Source organism: Monodelphis domestica, chromosome 6 (genome assembly GCF_027887165.1).
Source record: "Monodelphis domestica isolate mMonDom1 chromosome 6, mMonDom1.pri, whole genome shotgun sequence".
Classification (NCBI taxonomy): Eukaryota; Metazoa; Chordata; class Mammalia; order Didelphimorphia; family Didelphidae; genus Monodelphis; species Monodelphis domestica.
In genome coordinates, this window is record NC_077232.1 from 184,973,452 (window position 1) to 184,994,594 (window position 21,143).

General features: G+C 33.7%; 1 protein-coding gene across 1 annotated transcript in view; it reads right to left on the reverse strand.

Annotated features, from left to right (window-relative positions):
• Window positions 1-21,143, reverse strand: part of LRBA (LPS responsive beige-like anchor protein) — an 854,371-nt gene that overhangs the window by 168,689 nt on the left and 664,539 nt on the right. Inside the window, exon 47 of the mRNA XM_056803808.1 lies at window positions 3,001-3,157. Coding sequence (XP_056659786.1) covers window positions 3,001-3,157 — 157 coding nt within the window. The remainder of the gene's footprint in view (window positions 1-3,000; window positions 3,158-21,143) is intronic.

Here is a 21,143-nt window from a genome sequence, read left to right on the forward strand (position 1 = left end):
AAGAAAGAAAGAAAGAAAGAAAGAAAGAAAGAAAGAAAGAAAGGAAGGAAGGAAGGAAGGAAGAAGGAAGGAAGGAAGGAAGGAAGGAAGGAAGGAAGGAAGGAAGGAAGGAAGGAAGGAAGGAAGGAAGGAAGGAAGGAAGGAAGGAAGGAAGGAAGGAAGGAAGGAAGGAAGGAAGGAAGGAAGGAAGGAAGGAAGGAAGGAAGGAAGGAAACAATATATAGTGATCCTATATTAAGAGTGGTGGATTAAGAAATATCACATTATTTTAAAGATAAAAGTCCTGTTGCTCATTTATTTTTTCTCTATGGTATCTGGAATCAAAGATCTCCAATCTTATTTGATATGTGAGAACAAGACCAGTTCTTAGAACCCAGGTAAAACGGAAGTCCATATTTAATTTTTTTTTATTCTAAATACCCAGAACAAAAAGGAATGGGAAAGAAAAATTCCATCTCTTAGTTTTTACTTTCAAGACATGCAGGTTATTTGTATCTGTGTTAGAGTTCAGTCTGAATCCCAATACTATATTTCTTTCAAAATGGAAATGTTTAAATAAGTCCAAGCAAAATTCTGCCCCCTCCATGATCATATCAGCTCTTTAAACATAGTTACTCTCCTTTAGTAAATATAAGCAGAATAAGCACTCCCAACACAGTATCAATCAAAACATATGTGTCCTTAAAAATTCTTCTATCTTCTTGAATTAACATTTGTGCTCCACAATATTTTAAAATGATGAGCTGTGTATCAATTTAAAATAAGTATGTCCATTAATTAATGCTCTGATCTCCTGCTACTAACCTGGTACTGTACAATCTGTTATTTTTCACTGTCCTATATATCATCTGTTCCTAGTGCTGGTCTGTTCCAGGAAGACAGACAGCTGCAACACTATATCCCTGTTCAACCTGAGGACCATCTGACTTTAATTGTAGCACACAGCTTGATGTGGCTCTGGTTATGAGAAGCCAAAGTATTGCACTGTAATAATCTGGAAAAGCAGAAACCTGCCAACAGAGGGCTGAAAACAGGGACTTGGGCTGTCTGGTTGCCTGACGGGCTGCAGGAAATATGATTAATGAGCAAGGTATAATGATATCAGGAACCCGATTAGCACCACAAAAAGGTCACAGATCAAAGTAGTATGCATTTCATGAGCTACAATCATTGCATAAAATCTGTAGACTTGAAGAGGTAAACCAAAAAAGGGAAAAGTATCTCATGTAATAACATGCTAACAGATTAAAAAAATACGATACTAATCATTTAGTCCTATAAGGTTAAAAAGGAAAAGAGAAAATGAATCAACTGGAATTATATGTACTACAGCAAAGCTTTGTTCATCATGTTTTTGAGCTTTTGAAATTTCTTTACAAAAATCAATAAGGTAATATTGGGGTTTTTTTCACACTCCAAATCAGAGACAAAAGATTAGTGTGTAAATTCATATAGTTCAAAAAGGAAAGACTTTTTGCACTTTACTTACTACTGAATTCTAATGTCATTACATTATAGACAAAATATTCATAGAACAAAACATAACATCTGTGAAACTGGTAGAAGGAATCAAAATAAAAATTTAGTACTTTCAGATTTTAAAAATTCATGACAAAATTTGGAAGTATTTTACAATTGTAAAATACAAAAAAAAATTGATAATTTTATAAAAGCTTGAGCTGCCAACAAACAGATCTGCTTTGGTTGGTAAGTTACCACTTTCTAATATCGCACACTAGTTCTCCATTTTCAGGAGAGAATGGCATAAAGATGGGAGGGGGAGGACCAGTTTACAAGATGAACTACTAAATCCTTCAAGTTGTCAAATTAAAACACTGATAAGAGATGAAATCTTTAAAACATGACTATCAGCCAAGGTTCATTGTAAAGCCAAAAGGAACACTTTACTACAACATACTCCCCCCACCTGGCATGTTTAGTAACACTACATATGCTCACGTGATTGAAAGAGAGTTGGTTCCCTTCAAGCTTCAAATTACTTTTGAATCCCATGTTTCATTAATTACATGGTTCTGATCACAATTATTAATTTTTCTTAAAGAGCTCTTTCAAGCGAGAAAGTAGAGAAGAATGCAAACAACTAGCCAAGTCAACTCTCCTTTCTCCATTCTTCCTTCCCTTTTACCTTTCAAAAACAGAAGTTCTTACCCATTGCAGAGCTACATTTTGGAAACTAAGTTTAAATACAAATATTTGGTAGAAACTGGTATGCTTACTATGTTACACTGTACAGTTTTATAAATGGCACGATCAAAATTGGCAATTAGGGGAGTGAAATAAAGAGAGCTCATGAGAAGGAAGAAAGGATGTACTTTAAAAATTAAAAGTATTATTTGGAAAGCTAAATTTCATTTTTTTTGTTATGTAACAGCAGACTCAAAACAACATAGCTAGTGTAGACTTCAAAGAGTAAGATAACAAAAACATTAAGAAAAATTGCAATCATCAATACAAGGAACAAAAGCCTCATTTATTACTGCAAAAGTTCTTTTAAAAGTTTAAAAGGACACTAGGTAAGATATTAATTCTTAAGAAGGAAACATGGTAAATAACTGGACTGGATATTAATTCTCCACATACCATCTAAGGAATTGTAATGAGTTGTATTAAATGACTTTTTAAAAGTTCACATATTCTATATATTACAGAAATATTTGTTTTAAGGAACAAAATGTGGGAGATAATTTGAAACAATGTTTCCTGTACTTTACAAAAGATAATAATAACTAGATTTCTGAAGAAAAGTAAAACCTCATTTTCAGTAGGACATATTTAAATAACAATAGCACATTATTCCAGGGGTATGCATGACTCAGTTATCATATATATGAAAACAAAGTTTTTATAAGCAAAGTAGAGTCAAGAAATGTTCTGTCACCCAATTATTTATAGCAAATTTAGCTTTGTCCAAGTTAACCTGCTTTAATTTTAATACATCACATGAAAGATGCCTTCAGAATAGGTCCCATGGTTATTATCTTACCAATCTGTTTATGCGAACAAATTCTTCTGAGCTTTTAGCCCATGGTGGAAGTTCAACATCAGATACCACTGTCCCATCATCCATCACTCCAAGATTATAATTATTGAAGTTGACAAACATCTCAGGAAGATAATAAAATTCAGGGATCAACTCCTACATAAAAAAAACACAAAGTCTTGTTATAAACTATAGAATACTGAATAACTAATTACACAAACAAGTGATAATGCCTTATTGTGTGGACAAAGAAATGGTGAAATGAATAAATTAAACACAATCAGAAAAGATTTTTCTTTCTTCTCACCAACCAGAGAAGAAAGTCCTATTCAATCTTATCCAAACTTGAACAATCACTCAAAGGATGGTAATAAACTTCACAATCTGGAGCATGATTTCAAATGCAAATACATGAGTAACTTCAAGAGCATGATTTAAAAAAATATATATGTAAGCTTTGGTATTTATAAGACTATACTATGCTATGTATTATTAAGATTTTCAAAGGAAGTAAAAGAATTCCCCCTTCATAATATACAATAAGAATTTCTAAAACATTCATTTATGCTGAAAAAGTCAAATTATATTATTTGCATGTTTTTATATTTTTCTTAAACTATAAATATTCAAGTTCAATTTTAAGAAATTTTTACCAAAACTTACAAACTAAAAAAAAAAAAGGAGAGATTGGGTAGAATCTGGTCACTTTAAAAAACAATATATTAAATTAGGAAGTGAATTTCATAGAAGTTGCTAGAATAAATATGTATTTTCCTTCTACCAAGTACAACATGCAAGTCACTTAAGCAGAAAAATACGGACTCTTTTGCTTTTGTATTCAGTGAGTCCAACATGTAACCATGTCAGAGGCCCAGTAGATCAGACTGAAAATCCAGTCTTGACATGGGTCAGTGAATCAGTGGTCTCTCAGATACCCCCTCAGGGCTAGCTATGGCAAGGGCAGCTTTCAAAACAGGGGAGTAAAATAGGGAGGTCATCCGATTGTGGACAAGGTCAGTGTATACCAGCCAGAGCAAAGACAGGAAAGATCAAGCAGGAATTAAGCTATTATCACCTCCATCATCCATGTGAAATTTGGCTTGACTTTGAATTGTACATCTTTTGTTTACAATCATCTTAATTAACAAAGCAGGGTAAAAATAAGCTTATCTACCAAATGCCTGACAAGTACCTGGTGAGAAGAGGTTGGAAACTACTTAAAGTAGACAAATGAAGGAGAGGGGAAACAGAGTACTTTTACAAGTTAAAAAGACATATTAGATTAGGGAGATGTCACACCAAAGTTTTTGGGTTTTGAGTTATCTTAGAAAGTATAACTGGCTTGATGTAGAAAGAGAAAGAAAAATGTATTTATTCTTTAGAACAACATATATTTATTATGTTACAATGACAGTATGAATATTGGTACAATATATGGTCATAAATACTTTAAATACCAATTTGTATTTTACATATATTTCTGATGGATTAAATGCAAATACTGATTTTTTGCTTCTTTTATCAAAAAGACTGGCTCATAATACATATGTTTTTCAATGTATGAGATACAACTATTAATCCAGAGCAAAAACTTTTTAAAGATCCACATCATCAATATTTGTCCAAATATAAAGATGAGTCATAACTTCATAGCATTACATCAAACCTGCAAACAAAAATGTCCTTTTTCTCCTTTAAAACAAAAACAAAAATGTCATTAAAGAACTTTAAGGATTACAAAGTATTTTAGATATTTTATTTGATTTTATCCTAATAACAACTCTATTATGTATAGAGAATTAATATATTCATCTTTCTCCTTTCCCCTGCCACATTTTACAACTTAGTAAAATGAGTCTCAGAGAACTTACTCAACTTGCTTAAAGTCAACACATCTAGTAAGTGATTGAGGCAGAATTTGAAAACCTGTCTTTTACAAGTTCAATGATCTTTCCACTATACTACAGAATGGGGCAATAGCATTTCTATGAAGCATGTATAAACTTCCAAATTTAACATCAATAATATTATTCTATATTTTCTAAAATTGGCCATAGTTAATACAACTTTCTGTGGAAGAGTTTCATTTCTACACAGTGCTTGGCAAATAATAAATACAAAATAAACACTTGCTGAACTCAATTGGAAAAAAAGATTGGCTGATACAAAAATATACAATAATTGTCTATTGAACTGATCAAGCTAAATTCCATTCTAGGTGATCTAGGACAATGATGGGCAACCCTTTGAGCTTGGTGTGTCAAAATTCACCAAAAAAACTAAGCATAACTCGGGTGATGTATCACTTAGAAAAAAAACCCCACAATTTTGTGATATTTATAATATAAATAACAAAAATGTATAATTGTAATATATAACTATATTTAGTAAACCAAAACTAATTATTTAACTTACCTGCTTAGTGACTTCTTTGTTCATTTGTCAGTCAGTTTCTTTTGTTGGTCTTGATATTATTTAACTTGTGTGGTGCCTTGAACTAAGATAAGTGAAGGGGAGGGGGAATTCTTTAACTAACCTGCCTATTGCTGACTTTTTTGTTGCTGAATTTCATTGGCTAAATCTTCAATTGAAGATTTTGTACACTTCAATTCCAAGCAAGCGCTACTAACTTCATCTGTCAATCTGTTTCCTTTGTGGGTTTTGATTAATGCTGAGAAAAAGGTCTCACAAAAGTGCGTAGAGGGAAAAATTGTGAGTAAAGCCATTGCTATATTTTTCAGGGTGCTAAAAGTATCTGCTAATTGGTTCCAGGCACTCAAAATTTCCCGTTCGTAGTGGCACTGCTCTTGATTCTCTAAGTGGCACCTTTCCAGATTCTTAAGCTTTGACCTCAAATTGACAAACACCTGAGCCCAGATGCTATCTTGAAATTCTGCAAGTTGCATCTCCAAATCATCAATTTGCATCCATTGTAAGCCATTTAACTCCAAACTACTGTACAACTACATCAGGATATTAATTATTTTCATGGTCTGTTCTAGGCTTCTAAATTGATTAAATCTATCACTGAACTGGTCAATTAACGAGTCTAAAGCATGCTGGTACTTTATATGCAAGGGTTCCATTTCATTTTGTACACCTGTACTGGCCTTCTCAAAATACTTTGTTACTCGAGGAAAATATTTATAAGTTTTAGTTTTTACATCTTGCTTGAAATTTTTAAGTTTATTTTCAAAAGCTTTTATGTATCCAAACATAACATCAATACTTTTGCCAAAACCTTATAACTTTAAGTTTAGTTTATTAATATGAACAGAGAGATCTGTAAAAAACATCAAGGTGTTGACCCACTTATCATCATTGAGCTGAGGAAAGTTTCCCAGGTCCTTATCCTCAAGAAATACCTTAATTTCTTCAAAGGACTCCACAAAGCGCTCAAGAATTTTCCTGGGCTCAGCCATCTTACATTATTGCACATCAGCAGGCAGTCCACTGTAGGTGGAATCAACCTCCAGTAAAAGTGCAGAAAACTCTCACTTGTGAAAGGGGCGAGCAGCTATTAAATTAACTATTTTTGTAACAACTGATATTAAGTTGTTTAAGTTGGTGAATCTTGCCTTGGCACATGAAGTCTCTTGATGGATAATACAATGAAAAGGCACAATTGGATGTCCAATAGCTTCTGTAAACAATTTGACAAATCTGACTTTTTTCCCCACCATGTTTGGTACCCCATCTGTTGTCTCTGACCCAATTTTAGAGATATCAATGCTTAGGTCACAGAATGTTTGTAAAATAACCTTTCATATTTCGCTTCCTGATGTACTTGTTGGCACTGACACTCTTCTCTTACTGTGAGACCACCAGAATATTGACCAATAATGGGCAACTGAGCATGAGATGTGACAGTAGTCTTATCAAGAGAGATCAAAAAATATTTACAATTACTTATGTCTCTCTTTAATTGTTGTATGTTTGTGTTCAATTTCATTATTTGGTCTTTTATGATATTTCTACTGAGTGGTAACTCAGATATTCTCTTATAATTATATCTTTATTCTGCATCTCATGAAATAGAACTGGTGTACATCTTAGGAGAGTTTATTTAATAAATTCTCCCTCACTAAGTGCTTTTCCATGATGAGCTATGGAGTGAGCAATGCTCAAACTTGCAGATGTTAAATTTGTAGAGCCTTTTACAAATATAAGGAAAGAATTAGATTGGCTCTCATAAAGGTGTAACTGCCTGGAAATGTATGCCTTCCTTTCATCCTCACTTTTTTTTCAAGAGCTGGGAATGATTAGTTTCAAAATGTCTATTTATATTCCACATTCTGTTTACTACCGTTTCAGTACATAGAACACAAAATGATCTGCCATTTTTTTCTATAATTCACAATCCATGTCTCTTGAAAGGGTCGGCTACTGCTACTACCACTTCCTTTACTTAACCTTGTTTTTTTTATTATTTTGGGGGTTCTCCATGGGGGGTGGGGGGGAAGTGACAGAAGATAGAATTATAGATAGCCTGTTAGCCAAGCAGGCAATTAGGGGTTAACTTACCTAACTGACCACAAGATGGCACATGTAACTATCTTTTAGGAAAGGGTAAGGTTAATAAGCAGAAATAGGGGTTAATAAGGATGCACAATAGTAATAGTGGTGAAATGGAGTCTGTGCTATGCTGCAAGATGGCATTCCTTATGTAAATTAATATGGCTGCCGCTATTTCTAATTGTGGGAAACAGCACCCATTGCACAGGCCTTCACCTCTCCCAGCCTCCCCCTCACTTATCTCACTAATGATGATCAATTAGAAATCCACGACACCCCAGAACGGTAGATTGGATGATGGTTGCTGTGGTTATGTGGTTGCTGATAATGGTGATCACTGGGCCCCCAGAGATGTGTCTCCACAGCATTCTGCTGCTCTCTGCTCCACTGGCCAGAAGTGAGGTCAAAGATCCCCTAATGGCCTAACCGGAAGTCCCAGAACTATATCCTCTGTGCTGGAATTCTGTTGTTTTGGCCTACAGACCTCCAGTACAGAGTGTCTACATTATACTACAGCAAATGTTTTATCCTCGGCTACTGCACCTGGCTGCACAGTAGCCGAAGATGAAACGTCCTTCTTGGCATGCGGCCCCATACTTTTCTGTATGCAGTTGTGTGTCATCAAAAATGGCTATATGTGTCAGTGCTGACATGTGTGTCATAAGTTCACAATCATGGATCTAGGAAAATGTCTCCAGAATGGAGGTTACAGGTCCTTAAAGGGCCATGGTATCACTCCTGGTTGGTGATGGTCTTGGTCTTACTTGAAGGAAAATAAACAACCAATAAGGGAATGGGAGGACATGCCCCATCCTAACCTAAATGAAATAGCTACTATCTTGCGGCTTGCCTATCATATGATCATACCTACAAGGATATCTCCCCAAACTCCCTCACTTCTCTTTTCTGTGCAACCTTCCTATTTTTCCCCTTGTGAACCTCTTCATACATGACCCTAGGAAAATTCTACCTCCATCATCAGATCCCTAAATTACCTCATGGCTATGGCTCTGGCAGGTACCTGCCAGAGGCCTCTTTTCATTGTGGGTGGGCTAGAATGAGTCATAGAAAATGAGCAGGAATGGATGGCTGTGATGAAATTATGGGTATCATTACATTTTCTTCCTCCAAACACAACCATCTTCTAAACTTTCCTAATTCTATTGAAAATGCCATCATCTTTCCTGAAACTCTAGGTTTTACAAACACCAAAATGTCTTTAGCTTCTCACTTTCCCTTCCTCTGTAATCCAAAATCCAATCACTTGCTTCATCTTACTGTTTCTAGTGCCACATGTCTCACATCTGTCTCCTTTTCATTACATAGAGTAATCATCTTTGTTTAAAACTTCAACAGCTATCACCTGCACAACTGCAAAAGCTTCCTAACTGATTTATCTGCCTTATCTCTCTTCTCTTCAACTCAGATTCCAACAAAAAGCACAGTTTTTACACCAAGTCATTCAGTAAACTCCACTGGTTCTATACTGATTCAACATTCAAATATCATTTCATATTAACTGTACCATTTTAGTACCTGTTTTGTACAAGGTTTATACTGTACATAATTATTAGCACAATAGTATATATGTAAATCCCACACACTAGGAAAGCATGCTAAAAATTTTTATCAGTAATGTGTAATGTCAAAAAAGTTCAGGGACCTTTACAGGATAGTGATGAACAAGAAAACCTTTATCTCCAAGAAGTTTTCAATATAGTAAGACAAAAAGGTCACATATTGATTATAGTCGTAGAATTATGGCATTTTAGAACTGAAAGTGCAAAAGAAACTCATTATAATCTCTTCACAAGACTATAGGAATTGGGTTGGAAAAGAACTTAAGAGGTTATTTAATCTAACCCCCTTTACAGATGAAGAAATTGTAATACAGGGAAGTTTACAAGTCATGTAATATCACAAAATCACAGAATTAGGGAAGTAGAGGGGACCTCTGACAATCTAGTCTAACCTAAAAACAGAAGAAATCCCCTCTATTAACATACCTGACAACTAGTCAGTCTCTGCTTGAAGAAATCCAAGGAGAGAAAATTCATTTCAAAAGGCAGCCCATTCAACTTTTGGAAAACTCTAATTATTATGAATTTTTTTCTGATAATAAAACTAAATTTCCCTTTGTGCAACTCCTGCCAATCTCAGTTTTTCCCTTGGAACCAAATTGGTCCAATCCTCTATTTACATGACAGTCTTTCACTTCTTATATATGTGTCTATGTGTAAGTTTCCCCCATAAGGATGAAAGTCCTTTTTAACTTTTTTATACATATATATTATCAGAGATTAGCTATATGTTAAGAAAATAAACTCATATGAGGAAACCCAGGAGAAAACAAATGGGAAACACGATGAAGATTTAGGTGAAGGTCAAGGGAGAGAGTTGACAGAAGTCCTTTTGTCCCAGTACCTCACACAATGTCTAACACACAGGAAACATTTAATAAATACTCACTGACTGACTGATCCTTTTCCTATCCACCCCAAGTAAAGGTGCTGCCTACTCTTTGATACTCCTTTTTATTCTAACATAGCTAAAACAAAACAAACTTAAAACTTTTTTTTTTTTGCTCCTGTCACCAGTATCAGCTCATTGTGAGCTTTGGCATTCCTGGCATTTTTACCATGCCCCGCATTTACATTCATTCTATATTATTTGGCCTTTCTTCCAGTTTGTGTTTTTTGTTTTGTTTTGTTTTTAAACCAAATTGGCTGAAAAATTCTCTGTGTATCTACATCAATCTTCAGAAAAATCTATCTTTTTCTTTCTTGATGGAATTGTTTACCTTTGAATCTACAGAATTTTATTCTGAGAGAAAGACAGAGACAGAGAGACATGGGAGAGGAGAGGAGAGAAAATAAAATGTTTCCACAAATGTTTGTTTAACTGAAGGCATCTTCACTATTTTATTCTATCATGCAGGCTTGTGATCTGTTTTCCAAATGCCTCATCAATCTCTACTTTCTGCCTAGGTGATCTATAGTATTTTCTATGATGAAATCACTTGTTTATTTGCCTTCCAAAAATTCTCTGTCTTATTTTCCCCTCCCAATACCTAGACTTGTTCACATGAACATATCTTCTCAATAGACAATGATACCCCTCATCTTATAAGTATTTTTCTTTGAGCTATGAAAAACCATTCAGATTCATATTCTGCTCATGGGTTTCATTCTGCTATGTCTCACTGTTACCTTAGAGGTTAAATTTGTCTCCTTGAATTAGGACCTTGATTTCTTCTTGGTTAATGGCCATATGAGGTTATTTGTTTAAAAACTAGTGCTTTTCTTGGATTTTATGTGTTTTGAATTCCTGAATATCTCAGCTACTTTCATTTTTGCCTCTTTTTTAGCTAGTCAGTATGTGATCTAGCTTTGGGAATAGATAGAGCCAGTTTTCGGTCTCCTCCATCCTTGAAAACCCTTTTGATTAGACTTGCAAGACAGATAGCAAATATAATCTTACCACTCTGTACTACAGGTATGTCATCTCTGTTCAGGAATCTATCTACCCTAAACTTTAAATTATAATCCAGACATTCAAATCCTATTCTCAAAGACTGTCTTATTAATTTTTCTTTTCTGTATCCCTTGTCTTCAATGAGTAAAAGTGAGAAAAACACAAGCCCTTATGGTTGCTGGTTTCTTTTTCATGATTTCATACTCACTGGTAATACTAGTTAGGATTCGTGTGGCAGTTTCATTTCTGCCTGCATGAATCACCAAAAGTAATAGCTGCCATCCATTTTGATACATTTGTCTTGCATACAGGTCCCAAGAAGACAATAAAATTTTATATTCTTGTTACTGGGTCAAAAATTAGCTGCCTCAAAACCCCTAAGCAAGGCATCTGCAACTATAAGTACCCTTTTCCCTCTTCCTTTACTGAATATTTCTTACCTGATAGCTGTTGGAACTCTATTGTACTAGTCTTGTGAGGACAAGGAGCTCCTTCGTCCTCAGAAGACCTTGATCTACAGAATAAATGCTAAATCTACTTTAAAGCTTTTCTTTTCTTCTCTAAAAAACATTTCTTTGTATACCTGGGATTAATACTGTAACTGCTTATCTAGTGGTCTCTCTATAGCAAACTACTACTTTTATGAGAAGAATTTTTAAAAGGGGTCAAAAAGAGTACAAAGAAGAAGCCCCACTTGTGAGCTCTGGAGTAAAAACAAAAGTAAGGAGAACTTTAAATATCAATCTAAGCATCTTATATTTGTTCTAGGGGTAATAAGAAGCCAAAGAAATTCTGGAATAGGAAGGTGACACTAAAATATCATTATTTTAGGACTATCAATTTGGTAGCAGTGTGGAGAATAGATTAGAGAGGGGAGACCAGTTCAGAAGATGAGAAACTAAAGTAAATGACGATTTTGAGAGAAGAGAGAAGCAAAAGGATGGGAGAGATGATCCAAGGGGGTTTTCCTTTGTTATAACACAATATGTGGTGAATTAAAGAAATTAGATGTTTACCATATTGAGTTGAATGAAGGGGAAAAAAATCAACTGTTTTTCAATCACCTAGCAAACTTCCCCTCCATATTATTTATTTTGAATTTTTCTTATCTCCATTAAGCAAGACTACATTGTTGATATGTGTTTGAGAGTCCAACAAGTCTTCAAAGTTGGGTAGATATAAGCAATAGATTGAGGTTGCCAGTCCTTCCTCTAGAGCAAAAGTAATATCCTCTGAATTAAAATATAAACTATTTGAGTAGAGATTGTTTTATTATTTGTATCCCCAGTCACATAGCACATAAGTGCTTCAGTGCTTATTGCTGGAATGATGATGGTAATACTACCCTCATATTCTAAGAGTGCCTGTGGGACTTCTACTTCTATACTCTTTTGTCTTTTAAAATTCTAAGTTGAAAGCAATGATTTTCAATCTAGATTAGTTCCTAATTCCTTTTCCTAAAAGGTTTTTTTTTTCCTTTTGAACAATTTTGGAATTTTCCACTACTGTTTTATGATCTCTGAGGAGTCCAGAGAATTACTTTTTTGGTTGAAAGAGGAGAAATGGTTCATTTTCATCCAGAGTATAATATTTATTTTTTGGTTTGGATTTGAGTTTTCCTCATTCTTATTTCTATTTTTTTATGAGTTCTGCTGCTTTATCTATGTGTTAAATAGGTTTATAGTCAGGCTTTTTGGACTTCTGGTCTACAATTCCCAATTTATTCTGGCTGCTTTCCATCTTCACTGTTTGTCTTTTTCTTCTTAACTTGCTGCACAGATTTCCATGAGGTTAGGTATCATGAGTCTCTTTACATTGCTAAAGTATACAACTCATTCAGCAAATATTTATTAAGTACTGATTATTTGTGCTAGGTCATGGGTAAGGTATTAGGATATAGGGATAAATATAAAACACTTCTATACCTTCAGATTACTTATATTATTTGAAGGGTCAAAGGGATATGTGCAATTTACCAAATATATAAAAAGTAATTTACTAAGAGGATCAAGACAGATATCCTGGAGAAGGTGACATTTGAGCCTTGAAAGAAGTTTAGGTGTCTTCAGAAAAGAGGTGAAGGAGATCCTGCACAATAGCACAGGGGTAGGAGCTAGACTCTCATGTGAAGGGGACAATGACTAGGTCAGTATGACATGGAGATCTGGTATCTCTATGAGAGAATGTATTAGCCTGGGTCCCTCTGTACTCACTCAGTCTCTAAGAAAAAATCCATTTGCTCATAGTGATAAAGTCCAAGTGATCAAGAGTTGACTACAAATACCACTGGAGGTCTTCCACCCTAAACTCATCTTGCCTTTCTACCCTAAATAAATACTGCAATCCAAAGTTCATCATTCACTTTACCTGACTTCTCATCTAATGAAACTCTCACTTTGTCTGGAAAGCCTTCCTTAACATACATGACTCATAGTCATTCTATTTCTTCTAAATCTAAGTAATCCTTTTTATATGTATAGCTTATTTTGCCCCTATTTTATGTAATTTTAGATCATTTTTTATCTTTATGTCCTGCCTATTCTACTATCATGTAGGTCCACTGAAGATGGAGACTGAATTTTAGATCTTTTTGTATCATTAGCTCCCAGCAGTTTCCTGAAAATAATAAAATATTGATAATTCACTATATCCTTTCAATCTCTGCCTGTTGAAATAAAATTCATTTGTGTACCATTTCCTTCTTGAAATCTTCTCTGATCTCCTAGCTAAAAGTGTTGATCCTTTCCTTCTCAAACTTCTCATTTTCTCTGGATTTCTCCTTTATACCCAATACATTTTGAATCATATGGTTATTTGGGTATGTGCCCCATGATCCTTGTTAAATTCTAAATTTATTGAGGGAAGAACTTATAAGTTATTTTGTATTTATGTTTCTAATGTCTAGTTCATAACTCTATGAGATATGCAAATACTAGATGTTTGCAGTTTTTATTCTATTAATTTCATTCCTACTCATTTATTAACATTCCCCAATAGGTTTCCTCTGTTACATTTAGGACACTGTCATTGCCTCATGAATTCATCATACTTGTTTCTACTTCTATACATTTCCTCATTTTATTCATTACTTGGAATACTTCATGTTTTCCTTACAGAACCAAAAGAATCTAAAAGTTGAAAGGGACCCTATGGTTTCAAACCATACTTGATTCAGAAATTCCCTCTACAACTTTTCCAACAATGTCAAATTCAACCTTTGCCTGAAGATCTCAAAAGTAAGACCCAGGGGGCAGCTGGATGGCTCAGTGGATAGAGAGCCAGGCCTAGAGACGGGAGGTCCTAAGTTCAAATCTGGCCTCAGACACTTCCCAGCTGTGTGACCGTGGGCAAGTCACTTGACCCCCATTGCCTAGCCCTTACCACTCTTCTGCCACAGTATTGACTCCAAGACGGAAGGTAAGGGTTAAAAAAAAAAAGTAAGATCCATTTCCTTCTGAGAGGGCAACCCATTTTACTTTTGGATGGTTCTAGTCCTCAAGAAGATTTTTCTTACATTGAAATTAAAATTATTTAGTTTTGCAAATTCTACTCCCTGTTCTTAATTTTGGCTTCACAACTTCTTCCTCCCCCCAATTTCAGCTCCCTTTTATGTGTTTCCTTTGGCCATTAAAATGTAGGTTACTTGAGGGCAAGCACTGTCTTTCCATTACTATTTGTATCCCTAACCTCAGAAAAGTACCTGGAACTTAGTAAGTACTTAAATGCTTTCTGACCAACTCACTATAGGGAAACTTCTCTCCTCTATTCTGAAGATGATGTTTTTTCTAATATATTTTAAGTTTACTTTTGCCAAATTTTTTTGACTGTTTTCTTGGGTGCACTATTGATTCTAATTTTGTAGCCCACAGATTTTTTTTTTCCACATCAACTCTTCTCTAGCTATGTAACCCAGTCTCCCCCTCCCCCCAATCTAGTTCTCCTAAATTTAAAACACTGGTCCCAATCCTAATAATACTTCAAAACCCAGATCCAATCCCATAACCTTCACACACCTATCCCAGCCCTCACAGCTCTTTTACTTCTCTGAATTCACAACACATGTAGATTCTGTATCATGCATTTTAGAATTTAATTATGTATCTGACTACTATTATTTGATGTTCTACACCAACATATAATTAGATGATTACAATACAGAATGTATTATATTAGATGCTGAAGACACAAACTAGAATAAGTGAATAAGTCTGTGTTTCTGCCTTCAGTGGTGCTTATAAGCTAGCTGAATATACTATCTACAGGTCAGAAATGCAAAAAGATAAAGAAAAATGGTTAGAATATATTAAATGCCAATTAAGAGGTAAAGACCAATACTTCAGGAGCCCAAAGGAAGGAATGGTTGTTAATGGGACCAGGATATTTAAAGAAAACTTCAGAGAGCAGGCAGTACTCTGTTGAACCTTGAAGAAATATTAGGATTGGGACAAGCAGAAAAGAGAGTATTTGAGGTGGCAGACCAAGATGAACAAAGAATAAGAAATTGTTGAGTCATTCAGTCATGCCTGACTCTTCATGATCCAAAAGACAACAGCATGCCAATACTGTTCATGGAGTTTTCTTGGTAAAGATACTGGAGTATCTACAGTGCATTAAGGCAAACAGAGCAAACTGGCCAGGTCACACAGCTAATAAATGTCTGTGGCCAAATTTGAACTTGGGTCTTTCTGATTCCAGGCCCAGAGCTCTTAATGACTGAGCCATCTTGATGCCTCCAATTAACATTTGGGAATGTTATTTGGAAAAGTATTTTAATAGCAATGCCTTTTTATTCTCCTTATCTTAATGAAATAAATTAACTGATGTCTTTAAATAAGTTTTGCTGTATTTAACTGAGTACTGTTTATTCAAAATGCTATAATCATGATAAAAATGACTGTTTTATTGGAGTAATACATTCCAAGACCAATTGCATAAGTTAAAAATCATGTGTAATAGTGAATCCCATTATTTAATAACTCTTTCTTATATAAAAATACGTAGGCACTTTATGACTTTTGGAGGGTTATCAGAGCCACCAGAATATCTTCTCTTGTACTATGGAGCCATTATTAATAACTAAACAGCATTAATGAAACAAAGAGAAGCACTTCTCTGATACATATACAACTTGTTACAAGGAAGAACTCTGGACAAAGACTGATGGGGTAATCTAATGCTTGGTGCAAAACACTGTAATAACTCACATAATTGCTTTTCAAAGCAAGAATGAGCATGATTAGGTAAACCACAGTAAGATTTTAAGTCACATGGGAAAATGGTGTGAATATAGTATGTAACTAACTTTTTTATTTTAAATATTTTTCTGCCTTTATTTTTTATTCCTAATTATGTACACCTGAATTCATGCATATGGAGTTTGCATAAAATGAGGTCCTACTACATCACTAACAGTGAAATGTCAAAATGGCTTTCTGACATAAGGGATATATTTTCTGTTAAAAGGTGAGAATTCTCTTTTGACAATGGCTTATTTTTGCACTACTATTACTTTCTAATGATTCTTTTTTTTTCTTTTCACATGACTGTTTGACCATTTCATTGTCTTCTTTAAAAAATATTTCTCTGTGGATATGATGACTACCACTTCTGCATGATTAACTACTTACTCATACTGAATTCCTCAAACTAAACATTTTCTTTTTTGTCATAACACCTGAGGTCTGCAAAAATCTTCCCATGGATTTTTATTAACTTTTTACCTTTGCCCAAAGTCTTAACCAGTGCAAACTACTTCAGCTGTTTCCAAAGCTTCAGATCTCAATCCTAACACATCATTCCTGTCTGTATATATCCTCAATCTCTATTTTACTCTAGTTCATCACCAATCTGTACTGTTTATGGAGATTAGGCAGTTCAATACCTTTAGCTCATTTCACAAAATTAATAATTTTAGAAGGACAATTGTATTTTTTTAACAACACGGTAACTAAATCTAAGTTCTATGATTTTACTAACTGGATATGTTTTTATAAAACCATTTATAGAATAGTATTCAACAATAACTCCCAAATTGTCTTGAAAACAATTGCCTAAAATCAAGATGAACAAAATATACCAAGAAAGTATAATAATTACCAGCATGAAACAGTTCTTTTTTTTTTAGAGAACACCAAGATATTTTCTCTTCCAGTGAACTTTTTCATTCTGCTAAGCTCAACATATGATAACCTTTCAGTGATCATTACCAAACCTTTGTGTGAATTTTCCAAACTGCTTTCTTTAGACACAGACAAGAGAAACAAATGTGGAGAGAGTCGAAGCAAAATAAAAGAAAAACAGAGTAAGCCCATGAGACAACCATGCAATAAATCAATTTGTTCACCCCACTATCTAATTTAGGAAGAGTGCATTTTGGCATGAAGGCGAAAGAGCTACATCTAAGCGAGATTTAGAGCTAAATAAATTCTGGAGAATGGTTGGAGGAGGATGAGAGCTTATAGCACAGCTGATGGCTATATTTTGTCACTAGTATCATGTATCCATTTTTTAAAATAAAAAAAAATTGAAATAGACTAAATGCTTCCATATTTAGCATTTCACATATATTATATATGAATATACATATATTTTCACAGAAGTGATTACTTATATATACTGAGTATAAATATATCTTTTTTATTTTAAAAGAAATTTCCCAAGTGGAATAAAAAATTTCTTCCTTTAACAGCTTGATTAAAACAAACCAAAATCATGAATTCTCAAACAAGGAAAATGTTTTAAAGCAATTAATGCTGAACAGAGAAATTAACATATATACAAGAAGCCTGAAGCATACATTTAAGATATATATAACTGAAGTAAGAAAGGTATATCAGTGCACATGTTAAAAGTGCACACATACTTCATAATTAGTAAGAGTTGCATATAATGCCAATACAATTGAGAAAAATTGTGTTTTGCATGAAGGACCCATTCTAAGTCACCTCAACAAGTATAAATTAACTATCTTTTCATTATCCAGACAATATACTACTAGATAATAATAATATTCTAGGAAACTGCAAGTCAGAGAGCCAGAATACACATATGCTTGTATATATGTATATATATTTTGGTGTATATACATATCTATACACCCAGAGACTCACAATTATATTTCAAAATTAAATGTGTATACCATTGAAATGTTGACAATGATGTTCTAAAGCAATTCTAAATACCATTTGTCTTTTATAGTGTAATACAACTCTAATATTAGAGCTACTTTGTAAGAAATAGCAATGATGCAAGGATTGTATTTAATATAGCATCTACTCTAACTAAGTCCAAGTTCATGTCTTTCCAATACTTGTGAAGCATTTTACAAACTGAATTATGCTTTATACGCATCAGAAGAGAAGACTCAGCTGTGGATAAAAACACATATTCAGCATTTTTTAAAAAGCTGAACTGATAAGTAAACAACACTAACAGCTGAATAGCCAGACATTTATAATTTGCACTTTCTTCTGAATTGCTGAAAAGTTTTCATCTATACTCTATGACTAGGTGGACAGGGCTTTGAGGCAGGTAACATGGTCTAGAATGGGGTGGATCATCTCTTGAAATAAAAATCTGAAAGGTTCAATCTAAGGTTATCCCATAATACAGGATTAGCCCAATGCTTTGATCACAAATCCCAAGGCTTTCATGACATAATAACAAGGATTGCTTGTGACCACACATATGCTTTAGCTTTCTTTATTAAAGTGTGATTCCCACTGACACGAATTGCTTCTGCTGCTAGCTTGTATGATTCTTCTAAGAGGTCCTGACTCCAGCCATTTTACTAAAACCATCACTTTAAATCTGGGCAACAACTGAAAATAGCCCATGTGTCAATACAAAATAAACTATGTAAAACAAAACAGAAAGAAAAAGAAGGTTCTACACCATAGCTAAAGTTAATATTTAGGATTGTTCTTGCCAAGAAGTAAGGTCTCAAAAAAGGCTTATCAAAGTATTTCCCAAAAGCCCATTTCATGTGTGGTTTAGGCTCATAAGGAGAGGCAAACTATATAGACTGCTCACCACTGAGAAAAAGATATAGTATTACTTAATTGAATCAGAGAAGACATGACAAAACCACGTTTTCAGAATGATAATATTTGATGTACAATAAATGAATAATTCAATATTATAAATCTCAAGTGTCAAAGTTTTATTTAGCTAATATAGAATTAGAGTTTTCTTTAAAAGTGTGGGGGGGGGTGAAACAGTGTATTGAATTCTGCCTAGCATGTAATTACTTAGCATTCTAAATGAACTGTATACATATGAAAGGTGCTAAAAACAAAAACTAATTTCAGCCCTGCTCTTCTAGGTAGAAGGCTCTTTGATAATGCAATTCAAGATGTACATTGAAAAAAAGAATAAGAAAAAATTATGAGTCACAAACCAATATGCAGACAAGAGGTAGTAAGCAAAACATTAATTAATCCATAACTAGACAGTAATTCTACTTGCATTTTAAAGGAAGCAGGTCATCAAATTATGTCTATATGCACTTCCAAAGCTTAAGAATTTTCAACAATACCTATCTACAAAACAAAGCCTATAAAAGATTTTAAAACATGATAATACCTACAACATATAAACAAAGTCTCAGTAAATTTATCACTATAAATATGCTAAAAGCAGAACTGTTTACATTATGTCATGTCTTTTTTTCTCCTCCTGGCCAGAAATGTATCCACTGTTATCTGTATCATTATTCAATATCTAATGATACAATCTTAGTAACACCTAACCTTTTTTTATGAAAATAATCTTATCTACATTCGTCTAATTTTTCAACAAAACCTCAAAAAACATGAAGTATAAAATTATACCAGACATGGGCAAATACAATATTGTCTGCCCAAAGTTTCTCTCATATAATCCATTATGATTTGTGAACATTTTCCAAGTACCTTGAAAGCTTATTTTTTGGCAAGTTCTATGAACAGCATAAGCAGCTATTATACATATACATATATATATATATTTATATATATATATATATTACATATATGATCTATTCTTGATTTCAAGTGATTTTTAATCAAAGACCATTTGCTTCAGGGAAAGACAAGTAACACATTTTAATTCTAAAAGAAGTAGTAGATGAAATCATAGCTTAACTTGATGAGAAAGAAAGAAAGAAAACCCTAGAGGAAGTTAGGGTTAATTAACAAGTCTACAAGTAGTCTAGGTATAAAAATAAAGTACAAAAACAAAAAGAAGTAATTACAATAGAATTCCTTGCATTGCTAAGAAGATGAAAGAAATTGAGTTCAGAATGTAATTAGATTGGGAAATGTCAATTGCACTTCATCTTTCTGTTCATTATAATTTTGCATAATTAAAAAAGAGTATCATAACCTATAGGGGGAAAGGAAAGAAATTTTATTTTTTCCCTTTTTGAACAAAGGCTCCAGAAATAATTTCCACGAATTCTGTTCTATTACCCATATCTAGGTTTTTCCTTACAAACATGTTAATTTGATGTTATCTTTTTGACAGATTGCATGTAATAAACATGGTCAAGTTCAAGCTACTATGAAACAACCAAAAAGCAAACCATGTTCATTTTAAGACTTTAAATACCTGGATTTATAGAATGCTAAGGCCAAGTTTAAAGGTCTCAAGTTTCAGAAATCTCAGAAAACATAATATATTCATTCTTGTGATAACATATTTTCTATTATTATTTTAAACACATTAGTCCACACAGTTTCCAAAGGCTTTCATTTTATGTTGTTTTTTCATGTAATTTATTAATTAATCATTGTTTGTTTTTAACACTTAAATTCCCAGATATCTCCCTCCCAACCTTCCCCATACTAGAGAAAGTATCATTTGACAACCATTTGACAAAATATATATATATGAAACTATATCTTGCTTATTTCTATTCATCAGTTCTTTCCTTGGAGGTAGACATAGGCAAGTTATTCTTTGAAACAATATTTCTGTTTCTGTATAAAATATTCTCTTGATTCTTTTCATTTCACTCTTCATAATTCCATGGTTTTTTTTTTTAATTATTGTACTTGTGAATTCAGTGTGTTCTATGGCAATCATATGCCACAACATGTTTAGACATTTCCCAACTGGTGGTCATCCTCTCAATTTCTAGTTCTTTGCCACCACAAAGAGAGTTGCTATAAAC